Source organism: Pelodiscus sinensis, chromosome 16 (genome assembly GCF_052426305.1).
Source record: "Pelodiscus sinensis isolate ZL-2025 chromosome 16, ASM5242630v1, whole genome shotgun sequence".
NCBI classification, from domain to species: domain Eukaryota; kingdom Metazoa; phylum Chordata; order Testudines; family Trionychidae; genus Pelodiscus; species Pelodiscus sinensis.
Genome location: NC_143067.1, coordinates 24,111,707 through 24,126,893, shown reverse-complemented (window position 1 = coordinate 24,126,893; position 15,187 = coordinate 24,111,707). Strand labels below are relative to the sequence as shown.

General features: G+C 50.2%; 1 protein-coding gene across 1 annotated transcript; it reads right to left on the bottom strand.

Annotated features, from left to right (window-relative positions):
- Window positions 1–1,880: 1,880 nt before the first annotated feature.
- Window positions 1,881–8,411, bottom strand: NKX2-5 (NK2 homeobox 5). Its single transcript, XM_006138139.5, has 2 exons — window positions 7,337–8,411; window positions 1,881–6,109 (listed from the first exon to the last, which is right to left on the bottom strand). The coding sequence occupies exons 1-2, from the start codon at window positions 7,629–7,631 to the stop codon at window positions 5,502–5,504; spliced, it is 903 nt and encodes a 300-aa protein (XP_006138201.2). The 5' UTR covers window positions 7,632–8,411; the 3' UTR covers window positions 1,881–5,501.
- Window positions 8,412–15,187: the final 6,776 nt, after the last annotated feature.

The following is a 15,187-nucleotide window of genomic DNA, read 5'->3' as shown; positions in this document are numbered from 1 at the left end:
CAAACACTAAAACTAACCCACTTTGGAAGCAGTAAAAGTAGTAACAACCCCCCATGTACGTGTTGGGTCAGGAGATGAGTGAAGGACAGAGTGTGTCTGTGAGAATGACAGAGACACACACAGTGTGTGAGAGTGACAGAGATTTGCATTGCTGAGCTCCCTCTATCCCCTTCTCTCTGATTGGAGACAGTGTACAGGAGTGGGGGGAGGAGGGACACCCTGACATCAGCACCCACCCCCATTTTCCCTTCCACATCCTGCACAGCAAGTAGGAGGCTCCCAAGGGGCAGCTCCAAGGCAGAGGTCAGGAGCAGCATGACAGTGGGTGGAGGGGCAACTGAAGTGCCAGCTCTTGAGAGCTTCCTGGCAAAACCAGTCAGGATCACCTGTCAGAGGCGCCAAGATCTACAGAGGCAGATCCTGATCTACTGGTTGATGACCACTGTCCTATGAAGTCAAGAGGTCCCTGAGAAACCCTTGGTCCTGTTGATTTCAAATTGAGAAGTGGATGCTCAGTGCCCCTGAAAATCTGGCCTGAAATGTACAATGAAAGAGGAATAGGAACTTCATATCCAAACTCCAGTCATGTCTCCACTTGTTGCATTCCTTGCCCTGCCAGCAGTCCACAACATTATTAGAGTAGCTGGAGTGTGGAAAGTCTCAGTGGAAATCTGCTACCCTTCACTCTCCTCTAAAATAGTGTATTATAGGTACAGAGGTTTGTTATAATAGGATGTAAAATGATGCTGACTCACACCAAGAAACCAGTTTATCCAGGTACATCACAATTTTCACAGCTGACTAGTCCTTACAGGGAATGGGAACTGGGTGTTGAAATACCCTAAATCCATTTTGAGAAATGCCACCATAGTCCTTGCAAGTATCAGACGGGTAGCTGGGTTAGTCTGAATCTGCATAAACAATGAGAAGTCCTGTGGCACCTTATAGACCAACACATTTATTGGAGTATAAGCTTTCGTGGGCAAAGCCCCACTTAGTCAGACGCATGTGATGACGTGGGTCTTTGCCTACAAGTGCTTATGCTCCAATAAATCTGTTGGTCGATAAGGTGCCACAGGAATTCTCATTGTTTACCATAGTTCTTGTCACAGTTCAGAGACATCCATCCAGATTGATGCTCAGTGCCATTCCACTGGCAGCAGAAGCGTGACAGTTGAGATAGGTTTGGCTTGGACCTGGCTGAACTAGAAGCAAGGTGACTCAACTCCTGGGCAGAGGGGCAGTGAAGGCTCTCTCTTGGTCCCTGCCATCTAAGAAAGAATCAAGTTTAAAAAAGAATCCCTGTAATAGATTGTGGATTACACTCTGTGGATCCCTGATCTGCTCCCAGGTTCAGTCCAGAGTACTGGAGTTGTTCCTGTCAGCTGTAGTTGTGTCCTCTGCCTAAACTGAACCCACTCCAAGGTTCCGGTCGCTTTTCCAAGTCCCTATGGGTATGTCTACACTACCCTCCTAGTTCGAACTAGGAGGGTAATGTAGGCATACCGCACTTGCAAATGAAGCCCGGGATTTGAATTTCCTGGGCTTCATTTGCATAAGCTGGGCGCCACCATTTTTAAATCCCGGCTCATTCGAACCCCGTGCCGCGCAGCTACACGCGGCACGGACTAGGTAGTTCGGACTAGGCTTCCTAGTCCGAACTACCGTTACTCCTCGTGGAATGAGGAGTAATGGTAGTTCAGACTAAGAAACCTAGTCAGAACTACCTAGTCCGTGCCGCGTGTAGCTGCGTGGCACGGGGTTCGAATGAGCCGGGATTTAAAAATGGTGGCGCCCGGCTTATGCAAATGAAGCCCAGGAAATTCAAATCCCGGGCTTCATTTGCAAGTGCGGTATGCCTACATTACCCCGCTAGTTCGAACTAGGAGGGTAGTTTAGACATACCCTGTCTTATCTCAAGTTGCATCTGTTTGTGATGCAATTCCCACAGGAGTTGGGAAGTAAGGGGAGGAGGAAGGACTGCGAGGGGCTTAGTAGGCAGAGTAGAAATACATGGCATACTGCTTCTTGCACGGATCCCTGGGGTAGGGCAGTGCTAGGAATCGGCCCCAAAGACTGGGCCAAGCATTGGCTTTGAAGAATCAGAGGGAAATGCCATTTGACTGGGTAGTAGTAGGCACCTGCTCCTGAGCAATTTACAAGCACAACCAAGAAAGCAGGAGAGAGTGAGGATCCCATGCCCTCAGTGTGTGAAGGCCATTACCCCCAGAGCACTGCTGCTGGAGTGGGACTCCCATCATGGGCTGTTGCTTTGGGAACCCTCTTCCCACTTTGCTCCCTATGGACTGTTTTTCCTGCCTTAGAGAAGAGTGTGGACCCTGGGAGACCCATTAAGGTGCAGTCTTCACTAAGTCAAACTCCTGCTGCCTTTGCCTTGGGTTCTGCAGCTCAGGCCGTGCCCTTAACACAAATGCTGAGGATTTCCCTGTGCTGGGGGTCCCCATTCTGCCTGGGCTGTGGAAGGTGCAGGAGCCCTGAGTTGGCTGCATGTGCGTTAGAGCCCGGTGCACTTGTCTGGCTGAGGAGACCCAAAAGAAACACCCAGGGACGCTTTGCAGTGGAACCCTCTGTCATTAAACTGCTGCTCCTCCCTGGGGAAAACTCCCGTGACGATTGGGGGAGTTTTGCCTGCGAAAAGCCGTCAAGCGCTGTCCTGCTGAGAATAAGTGTCCATGTGGGGTGCAGCCATGGCGGGCGGGGGAGGGCCTTGTCCCTGCCAGGAGAGGCGCATCCTTTGCTGCTTCGGCTCAGAATGGCTGGGATTGTCCTGCTCTGACCGGCTCCCCCAGGGCCAGGCGCTCTCGGCCTCTCCGCGCTCCTTACAGGCCAGGCAAGGCGGCGGCTCGCTGCAATCGGGGCAGGATTCCGAAACCGCCCTGCGCCGTCTGGGGCAATGAGAACAGACTGATGGCCCAGAGCAAGAGCGAGTCCCACGGGCGCTTTCCAAGGGGGGAGCCCCGCCCCGAGGCCCGGGCAGGTGGATGCATGAGACCACCAGGCTCTCGCGCTGCAGCGCTGATTGCAAACAGAAACCACCCCCGCTCTCCTTATCTCTGCAACCCGACCTGCGGAGGGGGGGGGGGGGACGTTGTGGGGGAGGGGAAGCAGCCCCCTTCCGAGGTGGGGGAATTAGTGACGGCGGAAGAGCTCCATTTATTGGCTGCCTCTCCTCCTGTGTCCCAGGGCCACAGCCACCCTGTCTCCATCCCTGTTTACTGATGGGGCCGATAGGCCGAGCCCGGGAGAGAGGCGGCAGGTTCCCCTAATTGCCTTAGCCACAACCGGCACAATCGCAGACACTTGGAGGATGTTTTGACTGCGCCGAATTACAAGGTTTGTTGTTTCTCGCGCCAATCAGTGACATTCGATAGCAGCGACTACTGCAAATCGCCCAGGTGGACGGCGCAGCGGCCCGCCCGAGCCGTGCGGCCCGTCGCCCTCGCCCGTCTTGAGCGCCCAGGGAAGAAGCCTCCAGGTTGCTTGCCCTGGATTCACACGCGAGCCCGGCGGCTCCCTTCTGTACCGCCAGTTTGAACAGAACGGAGCCTTGACCGCCCAATGGGGGGAGGCCGCCGCACCCTGCCGCGGTCCCACCAAAGCGCATTGCGCGTCCCTTGTACAGCTCGCCTCTGTGTCCTGGAAAGCAACCGAGCGCCAGCGAGAAGAGGGCGGGGGAGGCAGTGAATGGGAAGTGACTAGTCTGGGAGCCTTGCTAGGGATCGTGTCAGTATCCAGGCGAGACACGATGGGAGCCCCACTGGAGCTCGCTGCGTGTTATTTACAATCCCCGCCTTCGCGACACGCCGCGGCCCGAGCGGTCTGCGCGGCTCCGGTTCTGTAAAATAGATTTTTTCTTGGCTTCAATTCTCTCTCTAGTTCCCCGGGCCTACGTCATGGCTAGAAAATGGGTTAGCAACCGAAAGCCATTTGCGCGCCCGCGGAAGCTATTAGCACTTTGAATAGCGCCAGTCGCCCCAGAATGAAAAGGGGTTTAAAATGTTCCTGTAGCTACGTCCGCGGTGTGATCGCTCCGATATACCCCAGAACAGATGCGCTGTCTAGTAACGCGTCCATGTGTCACACGGAGATTTTAAGAATTGAACAGTGACATTAGATGGATTTGTATAGGGACTCAGATACTTTACATCTCTCCTGGCTTTATCTCCTGGGTCGCTGGAAACACAGATGCAGTCTTAAAACAGGTAAAGTGGAAATGGGGAAGGGAGGCACCCGGAGAACTAGTCCTGCTGAGCCCTAGGATACTCGGAGCTAAATCCGGTTGGTGTCACTCACTGATATAGCCCCTACAGCTTCGCTGGGCTAAAACTCAACCGAGCGCCACTCCACACTCCAGACGAATCTGGCCCAGTGAATTAACTGGGCAAACAGAGCACGAGTGGGCCTCAGCCTCTTTACTGGAGTGCCTGTCACTTGAGCACAGCGGGGCCCTATACTGGTGGACCCGCCCGGCTGCAGCGCCCAGCAATGTCTCTTCTGGACATCCCAGAAGTACTGAACTAGCAAAGAGAAAACCCCCTGCGAGAATAAAAGCGAAGGAGCCGTGCAACATTCAGCCACTCTCTTTAATGACAAGTCACCGCGTTCCACCGGCCTGCGCATACAATCCGGCGGCTGCACAGGGACAGTGAATTTAAATACTAAATCACGTTTTAGTGCATAACCCTCCGCGGATCGGGCATGTAACAGCATCTGACTCCCTTAGTTTCTGGGCTTTGTCTTTTGCCTTTGTGTGCTGGTGAGATCTACAGACACGATATACTTCTCCCACTCTATCTCTGGCCTAGGCCATTACATCTTAAATAAAATAGCAGATCGCCTGATCTAGGAAGGCAGCGTTTGAAGATCTAGGACTAGCGATACACTTAGTATAGCTTGAAGGACTCTTCAAAATCTGATGTCCATAGAGGAAGTGCAACATGAAACACGTATCTTGAGTTTTAAAATAAACCGAGGAATCGGCCTCGGCACTATTGTTCCGCTGGTTTAGAAAGAGCCATTTCTTTAGCGCAAACCGGGCTAAGGACGCAAGAGCTCAGAGCTGAGCTTTTCAGTGTGTAGCTTTGCAATTTTCTGGTGGGAAAAGTGCTTTCTGGAGCACCGGGCGTCTGGTCATTTCAGCATAACCCCGCCTGTAACAGAATGTGATTTTTGCGCTTTAATTTACGTGGGGCAGAGTAATTCGGAGAAGGACCTTTTGTAACTTCCAGCGGGAGATGCCGACAACCGTACTAGTGAATTTCTTGATGCCACGTACAAGAGTTTTCCTTTCCAGTCCTTCCAGCAGTCTGAAAATCTATCGGGACACTTGCTGATTAGCTTCTCTGCGGGATCCCAGGCCGAGGTGAACCCTGTCTATTCCCTTAGCCTCAAGTACCGGTCGGTCCATTGGTCGGTTTTCCGTCCCCGTGAAACGATGCCCCCATGTTATTGTTGCGGGAATACGGATGCGGGAAGTACATCTACCAGGCTCTGATCCCATGCAATGTGGAAATCCCCGCGTTCCCCTGCGGAATTGGCGTTTGCACCGAATTCAAGTCCCCAACGCTGAAGTTCATGAAATTGTTGCTGGCTGCAGCGGGCTGCATGGTCTGCATGGAAGGGTAGTTGCAATTGTAGTTGGCATTGCAGGCCGAGCCGTTGTAATTAGTGTAGGCGGGGTAGGCGTTGTAGCTATAGGGGTTAATGCTGACATTGTAAGGGGAATTGTAGGGCGAAGATTCCCCCAAGCAGGGCTTTCCATCTCTCACCAGCACAGGCACTGCTATCCGCCTGGGTGGAGGGATCCCGACCATCTCTAGGGTCTGATCCTGCCTTTGCCTTTTGCATTTATACCTTCTATTTTGGAACCAAATTTTGACCTGGGTAGAGGTGAGCTTTAGCACGTTCGCTAAATGGTCTCTCTCGGGGGCCGAAAGATATTTCTGTTGCTTGAACCTTCTCTCCAGTTCATAGACTTGAGCTTGAGAGAAGAGGACGCGAGGTTTCCTCCTTTTCCTTTGTCTGGGACGCTCCGGATCCTCCAAGCCCCCTTTCTCCTGCTCCAGGCTCTTGTGAAGGGAGCACAGCTCTGAAGCAAAACAAAGAAACCAGCACGCAACAATCAATGTTTTGAGTCGCTGTAACCCTGTAAAGGGGAGTAAGGGACTTTCTAACTAAATGTTGCTTCAGTTCGCGCTACGGACTACGAATAGCTTTCAAACTCCGGTCGTTGCCCCCAGGATGTTATTTCCATTGTAGAGTTCTCGAGGTAGCTTATTAAATGTTATCAAATTTTTTAAATGAGCAATTAAATCAATGCGTAATTACAAATAGGAAGGGAGATTTCAGTCTTTAATCTCTGTATCACGAAGAGTTGATTCGTTTTATACTTAATTTCTAGCGAGTTGTGTCCTTCGACCGCATGGAAACCTCCTCAGCTATTTCCTAATTGTGCAGAAATAATGTCTGTCGCTTCTTTTTGGTAGTAATTAAAATGGTACGGGCCTGAAAAGTAAACCACACCACTAGGGACACCCCTAACCGGTGCTGTCGACGTTAAAGAGCAGCGACCGGCTAATATTCTTTTAGCAGAAAATGTGTTGGGTGAGTGCTAGACTTTAGTTTAGACTTACTCTCCCGCATTAGTTGCCAGTTTGCAATTCAGTGTGATTCCCTTTTGAGCATTGTTTCCCGTTTGCCATCATTAACTCTGGCTCGCAATTTATACCGAGCAGTTTAATTTTTCCTGTGGTGCCAAATTTCTTCCCGTTAACGAGTTTGGAAACAAGTTACAGGTAACAGGAAACTTCTCTGCAACATCCTTTCCTCGTCCTGCTCCCCCACCCCAAAACCTCCAGCCGCTTCAGTCCTGTAGCAAACAGCTCGATCGGAGGGGTCAGCTCGCTAGCAAACGGGAGTCACTAAAGCCCTGGCGGATCCCGGGGCCGAAAGGCTCTAGCGCAATGAAACGGGGGGGCAATAGTTGTCGGGTGTTATCTTCTGGCCTCTCCTTCCCAGTTACCATCTTACAGGCCCCATCCCTCTGAGCGGCGGGGCTGGCCCTGTCCCTCCGTCCCAGCTGGGGCCTGCTGGCGGAAAGAAGTGCGGTGGGAAAACAAAAGGGTGTTTGGAGGCGCAGGGAGGACGCTCTTCCCCTTGTATCGCCTCGGAGCATGTAAAGAGCCTCCAGCGCCCCAGTCACCTTCTAGGTAACAACCCCCAAGCAGCTGCCCGGGGAGGCCCTTGAGTTGCGCTTTCCAAAGAGCCCCCCCTGCGCGCTGGCATTTAAACCGCTCCCAGCGCGCTGCCCCTTTACCTTTCTTGTCCGTCTTGGAATCCTTGGCCGAGTCCATCTGCATGTAGCTTTTAGCGTAGAAGGGGCTGGGGAAGGTGGCGGCGTTTTTGGAAGGGTGCGTCTGAGGCAGCTCCTCGCTAAGGTCAGGCAGGGCTGTGGGCTCGGCCGCGAACGCCTCCTGTTTGAAGGTTGACAGCATGCAGGAGGAGGAGGCCAGCGTGGAGAGCTCCATGGAAGGCAGGCCTGGCTGGTGCTGTTCCAGATTCAAAATATCCTTGACAGAAAAGGGCGTAGTGGTCACGGGGCTAGGAAACATTGTGGGGGCAAGTGAGGCAGCGACCAGAGCCCAGCTTCATGTAAAGGGGAATTGGAAACAACCAACCTGCGGCGGTGGTGACTCCTGGGCTCTCCAGAAGAGCACATAGCATTCCAGCAAGGAGCCTGGCCGTGTGGCCTGAAGGCAGGTAGAACCGGACCCTAAGGGGAAAAGAAGGCGGGACTAGGCAGTTTTCGGGTGACTTTAGCTTTCTATTGGCCAACAGAGCAGTGATGGAATGAGAGATGCAAAGTTCCAGGTCACCTAATATAGTAATGCAACTAAAAAAACATCCTCACTCATTTAAAGGGGCAGCATTGTATTTATCCAGCCTGCCCCCGCAGAGTTTGTTGATCCTTTAAAAAAAATCCGAAAGGCCTAATGTGTACAAACCCCCTATCGGATGCCATCTATCACACAGGCAGATTAAATAAACAGGCCTGGAGGAAACCATCAAGCAAATATGCGCTGAATTCAAGTTAAAAACGAGAAAGGACGAGTCGCATTCAGTAACCTGCACTATGGGATCCAAGTGATAATAGAAGAGCCTTCCCCATTCATTGGGACGCTTTTAAGGGGAAATGTACGTCTAAAAAGTCATGGTGTGCACAGCATATGGCCTAGAGTCGTGCAGCCAAACAGGCCAAACGTGGTTCTCTTTTTCATCTGCTCGATGATCTGCTCTGTTCAGCATAAAAGCCACCAAAACGCTGTTCCTCTTGTAAAAACGATTGTTTTAAAATTAATCTCTTGTAATGCAGGTCCCCCGGCGTCCTGCAAAGCAGGACCCAGGCAGGGAGAACATGAGAGGTCCAAAGCATTTACAGAGCGGGTTAAGAAACAAATAAGCAATCGTGTGCACGTCTGGGGGTGATTGTGGAGAAGAGAGGCAAAACCAGTTGCAGAAGCACTAAAGCCAGCAACAGTTCAGGAAAACATTTTGCTCGGCTTGGCTAACACAAACAACCGCCCATCAGCGAAAAACTGAACTATTGGCTCTTTGCAAAGACACATTGAAAAACGAATCTCTATTATCAGCCTCGGAGCCTGGCTTTCCATAAGCGGAAGGCTAGGAGTGTGGATAACCGCAGCTCCTTCTAGTCAAGGACCAGAAGTGGGAGCTCATTAATTTAACGCACTTATTGCCACGAACACAAACCCGTAGCAGCAAATCCCTCCGAAGGACTCAGCTTGGGGAAGGGGCGTTGTGATGCTTTCAATTACACACACACACACACACACACACACACACACACACACACCGAACCCCACAACTTGTAAGTAATTTATTGGGGGAGGTATTTGGTGGGGCGCCCCCAGAACTGCGTGGCGCAAGAGTAAGCTCGAAAAGGCAGCTGGGGAGTGGCTCTTCCAGGACACCATCTCCTTAATGACCGCTCAGTAAGAGATAAGGGAAGGGGCTTGTGGCTCCAGGTGGCAAGGTGGAGCGGAAAAGAGTCTTCGGGCGATCCGGTGAGTTTGCCTGGCCTTTGACAGCTCCTTCCGGGGCAGGGATGCAAGTCAAGGGGCCTTTATCTTCTAATGCAGGGCCAAAGTTTCTGGGAGGCGGCGAGGGGTAATGTGCGAGATGCTGGGCAGCGGCAGAGCCATTGGGAATATGGACCGTTTGTTTAAAACCTCACTCCCCGGCCTGACCTAGCATCGTCCCTTCTCCGGATTAGCCTGCCGGCCAGGCTAACCCGCCTGACACTTCTGGTCCTGAAGCTGCCCATGCGGAACCCACTGATGCTAATGCGGGTGCCAGGGCGCGTTAGAGGAATTCAGCTTCCCGGACGGGGTCATGGGGGACGAGCCAGAACCAGAGCCAGCTGTGCAGGCTCACGGGCGGCAAACCAAAGCGCACCCACGAGCACCTGTCCCTGTGTAAACCTGGGTTTTCTCTCCCACGAGCTAGCCTGGATCGCACAGACATTGGCAGCCTCGTTGAGTTTCAGAGGCCCTCGTTGGGTTTCCCCGCCACCTTCAGCTGCAGAGCTGCCTCGTGTCTTCTGTTTCCCGCGGGACCTTTACCGATCCTTTACCGCCTCTCCTCCTGCCCCCTTTTCTTTCGCGGCTCCGAGCCGCTTAAGCGGAAATGTAACTTTCTCTCGAATCAGAGCGTGCGGGGGAATGATTAGCTCGCTACAGCCTGCTGGGCAGCGGGCTCGCCGGGAGCTCCCGGGGCGGAGTTCGCTTTATCTCCCTAGCTGCGGCTATCCGATGAAGTAGGAACATCCGATTCAATTAAAATTCTTGCTGCAAACGACTGCTACAGGCCTGGTACCTTGCCGGTGGGGAATCGAATCTGGAGCTCGCGATGACAGTTTTAAGAGATTAGAGTGTCCAGAGAGGCCTGAAATATTGCTATTTAATGGAGGGAAGTGCAGCGATTACCCTCACTTCTTCTCAGCTCTTAGTTCTCCGAAAATGTTGGCACTTCTCTAGTAAATGCGTAGGAGAAATTAAGATCAACTCGATCGATTAGTCCAAAATTACGGTATGGGCAGTGTGTGTGTAAACAAACATACTGAGAGACTCTAGACGCCTACATCGATTGGCTGCATCTAGGATTTATAAACCGGGGCTTCCTGTGCACTGTGTGAAAAAATACCCCCGCTAGTTCACCGGATGGCGGCTTGGGAGATCATGCAAACTCCATACTCAGGGAGCGGCCATCCAAATATCTGCACATCTAGCAGCTCAACACCCGCACAGGAATACAGGAGTTGGCAGGACTAGTCTCCTATCCTAGGCTATGACTATACAATTTAGCTCGGCGATAATATCGACGCCCCCCTGCCCTTCTCCCTCTTCTGCCTGCAGCTGTGGGGGGTGAAGAGCTTCCCCACGCTAACCCCTTTTCTTATTTAGGGGGCAAAGACTCTGTACCTTCAGAACACAGCGGGCTAGGTCCGTGCAAAACTCCCCTCCCGCCCTGTCCCATGTCAGAATGAAGCATTTTGTCTTCACCTGGCCTTGCATTTCCTTTCCCATGTGCAGAAGGCTCTTCCAGGGAGCTCTCACTGAGCCCAGCTCCCCCTCTCTCCACGCGCTGCGTTAATGGCCCCGTTCCACCCATTCCTTGTATGTGTAGATGGTGAGAGATGGGGGACAGGGATCCCTGCTGAGTGTCTGTACAGCGCCTAGCACACTGGGGCTCTGCTCTGGGCTGGGCTGGCCAGATGTCATCGCCCTTTTTACACCTTCTGGGCTTCATGCCCCCTCTCTGGATCTAGTCTGTGCGCATTGCGATAGATGCTGCCTGCATATAAAATAGCATTAATTGGAAGCGGGAGGATGCCTAGCCGGGCGGAATCACACCCTCCCTCCCAATCGATAGGCCCGGCTGCAGAGGTAGCTGTGATTAATTGAAAGATAAGCCGGAGCTATCATTTGGAATGTCATTAATGCTCCGGGGAGACATTCATTGGAGACAGACAGCGTTATCCTGAGCTTTATCTTCAACAACGCGTCCCTTTTAATACGGCGGGGTAGAAACAAATGGGGGCTTTCGGCTCAGCCCTGCCCTGCCGTGTTTATATTTTTGGGAGAAGCACAAGGAGTGGGAGTCCCGGGCTCGGCCCCCTGATAAATGAACATTAGCACTTTTTAAAACTACTGTATCAACAAAAAGAGCTGCAGGGCCGCAATAATTGGTGAAAAAGCAAACACTCCGCAAAGAGAGGCCAGGTCTGCTCTGTGTCCGACTGATGGATGAATAAGCCAGGGACATACATTAGCTCATCACCCTCCCCAACACCGCCCATCCCGCTGAAATAATTACCGGGCCACTAAGAAGGCCTGCGGCAGGAGGAGAGGGTATGTTGGGGGGAGGGGGGGAGGGCAAAGCCCCCCCCCCCCGCCGTCTTGCTCCTGCCTTTCAGGAGAGCTGCCTTCAGGCAGATGGCAGCAGAGCCCAGCCCATGGCATAGCCCTGCTCTCAGCCAGGGAAGTGGGACTGGGCCTAGCCTGGCAACCAGCCCTTCCGTGGGAAAACACCCACGAGCCACTCTGCCTCAGCCAAAGCGCTCTGATACAGCAGTGGGCCTGAGGGTAGGACAGGGACCCGCATACCCCCGCCTCCAGGCAGCGGAACAGAGCGTGGGTGTGCAGTGGGCTGTTCTTGCTGTAGATTCTCTGCTATTTCCGGTGTGCCCATCCTCCCACTCCCCAGTATTTAGGCAGGAAACAGCATTGGAAGTGGCATTAATCTACCCCTAGGAGCTCCTGGTCTGCGACAGTCAGCTGCTTCCCCAGAGTGTGTTCTTCCTGGGCTTGCCGCCAGTATTTCAGGCTTGATCTTCATTCTTGCTCCATTGGAAGGACCTGGTCCTGAGGAGCTGTCCCTGCCTTGGGTAGGAGAGAGAGGACTTAAGGAACGCAGGTGGTGACCCAAATATGATTGATCTAAGATCAGTTTCCTTATTCACAGGGTCTGGTGTTCTGCCAAAGGATATGGTACTTACTGCTCCAGCTATGTCTACAAAGCAGCCTTATTTCAGAATAACAGTTACACGTCTACACAGCAAGCCCATTATTTTGAAATAAATTCTGTCAAGCCGGAGGACTTCTTACTCTGACTCCTGTGACCCTCAGGCTACGTCTACATTGCAAGGTTTTTGCACAAAAATCCCTGGTGTGTCCACACCTCAAATGCACTTTTGCGCAAGAAAATCAACAGTTAAACAGCAGAACAGAGGGCTTTTTGACCTTAAAAGTAGGTAAACCTCTTTTTAAGAGGCATAATTCCTTTTTGCGCTATAGCTATTGCGCAAAAAGGCGAGTGTGGATGCGCCTATGGGAAAAAGCACAGGTACTCTGATGGCCATTCTGTGAATGGCCATCAGAGATTTCTTGCGCAAGAGCGTCCATGCAGGTGTGGACATGCTCTTGTGCAAGAAGTTTTTGCGCAAAAACTCTTGCGCGAAAGGCTTTTTGTGCCAGAAGCATGTAGTGTAGATGCAGACTCATTGTAGGAGGAGTAAGGGAAGTAAGAGGAAGAGTGCTCTATTTCAAAGTAAGTGCTGGATAGATGCTCCCAATTTCAAAATAAGCTATTTTGAAAAAAGCTAAGCACTTGATGTAGCTCAATTTGCATAGCTTATTTTGAGTTAAGCCCTGCTGAATAGACACACCAGAAGGGAAGTCAATGGAAGAGTCCTCTATTTCAAAATCACTGCTGTGTAGACAGTGCCAAAAGTAAAAATAAGCTATTTAGACTTAAGCTACCCAATTAATGTAGCTCAAGTTGCCTAGCTTATTTCGAGGTTAGCCCTGCTTTGTAGACATCTCCTCATCACAGACTACCAGGCTATGTCTAGACTGGCATGATTTTCCGGAAATGCTTTTAATGGAAAAGTTTTCCATTAAAAGCATTTTCAGAACAGAGCATCTAGATTGGCATGGACGCTTTTCTGCAAAAGCACTTTTTGCGGAAAAGTGTCCGTGGCCAATCTAGACGTGCTTTTCCGCAAAAAAGCCCCGATCACAAAAATCTGGCCCTTTTGCGCAAATTTTTGCACAAAAGGGACTTTTGCCCAAATGGGAGCAGCATAGCATTTCCGCAAAAAGCACTGATTTCTTACTGTAGGAAGTCAGTGCTTTTGCGGAAATTCAGGGGGCCAGTGTAGACAGCTGGCAAGTTTTTCCAGAAAAGCAGCTGATTTTCCTGAAAAACTGGCCAGTCTAGACACAGCCCCAGTGTTCTTACTGCAGCCTCACAAATTGGCTTAGTTTTTACTCCTATTCAGCTTTATAACATCTGTCTACTTTGTAAAAAGCCAACAATGGGCAACATTAGCCATGGGTTCATCTACGCTGCACCCTAATTCAAGATATGCAATTTGAGCTATGGAAATTGTGTATCTGATGTCAATGCTATTTCAAAATAGCTTATTTCCAATTTAGAAATAAAGTGATATTCTGAAACATCCCTTATTCCTCATAGAATGAGGTTGATGAGGATGTCAGAATAGCCACCCTGAAATAATGGGCTTGCTGTGAAGATGTGGGATAGCTATTTTGGGATACTCCAGTATCCTGAAATAACATTGCAGAGTAGACATACCCATGCATGGTTACACCTAATCCGGATTTCTTAAAAGTCTGGTTCTGATCCCAAGTATGCAAGTTTGATCACTGCCGGGCTGACTTCACATGACAACAGAACAGTCTGTACAGAATAACTAAGAACACAGAATCTGATCAATATTCTGTAGCAGTTTCTCATTCGGAGTACAGCAGAAAGCAGCCACACAGAATCAATTCTGGGGAACTTTAGGGGGTAGGGGGAATGAGTAAAACAAAATCCGCCCCCCTCCACCAAACTAAAGCCCAACAGAATATGTGGGCTCTCATTGCTCAATCAAAGGTGTCCTTTATCGGGACCTTGGTATAAACAGGAGCCAGACCGTTCCGCCTTATAATACATATACTTAACGGTCTCACTTGTTCGTCTGCAAGCCGTCTGTGTGCCGCATAAAACAATTTCGAGGCTTGGTTTTAAATAAACTGATTTTTAAAAGCCTTCCTTTTAACTTTTTTTTACTGCGGCTAGTTTAAAAAATAAACATTTCTCTGTAGTGCTTTTTAAAGAAAAAAAAACTGCCTTCTCATTTTAGACCGTTGATTTTATTTCGGTTTTAATCCCAGTTGGTGAAAATGTCTGACGCTCGTGTTTCTCTCTCCCTTTGAATTTGCTGCTATCTGTTGGAGGGCTTTGTTTATACCTAAACAGTAAACGCTGGGGGGTTGAAACTTAATTGAGTGCTAACACTTAAAGTGCTGTATATTTATTAAGAGCTAGTATTCCAGAAATAGGCTATTAGGATTTCCTCGAGTAAACTTTTGCAAACCTCCTCCTTGTTGGCTGTAGACGCTACTGGAGAAGTTGTCCTGGGGTCTATACAGATCAACACGGCTACCTCTCTGAGACTTTCTGGCTTTCTGACTTTGTAATTAGTTTTCTATTTTACACCGTGAAAGAGTTTTCTAAAATACTGGAAAGAACTTGATATAAAGTAATAGTTTTACAATTATAACTTAAATTATCATGTCACGTGTGTGTCTTTCAATGATTAACGTATATGTTTTTCTATTAATTTCATGTTCAATTGGCAATTGAGATAGATAGGCGAAGGGGGGGTGCTAAGGTGTATTTAGGGTTTGGGAATTGGGAACATTTGCGGTCTGTTACCAACTGATTCCAGGCAGGTCTCTCTGCCTCTGTAAAATGGGGGTATTGCCATTTGAGGGTGAGGATTCATTGGTTACTATTGTGCTCAGCTTACCGAAGATGTGAAGTGCTATCTATATTAATTCAAAACGCAAATGATGAAGGTAGGACCAGTCAAAGAAAGCGGTGGAAGTTCCCCCCTTTGCAGAGGGGTTAGGTATCTAAATCTGAAATTAAGTGCCTAACCTTAGGAACCCCAACTTGAAATTTTGGCCTGCATGCTTAGAGCCAGGAAGAGAGAAACTGGCATTTTGGGGCTTCCAACGCAGACTTCCAACAGGTACAGCCACATGTATAAATCCTTAAGCTTTATGTCCCCTAA

Coding starts and splice junctions, on each gene's coding strand:
- NKX2-5 (XM_006138139.5), bottom strand. CDS start 7,631: ATGTTTCCTAGCCCCGTGACCACTACGCCCTTTTCTGTCAAGGATATT. Junction 6,110..7,336: donor TTCCAAGACGGACAAGAAAG/GTAAAGGGGCAG, acceptor GTTTTGCTTCAG/AGCTGTGCTCCCTTCACAAG.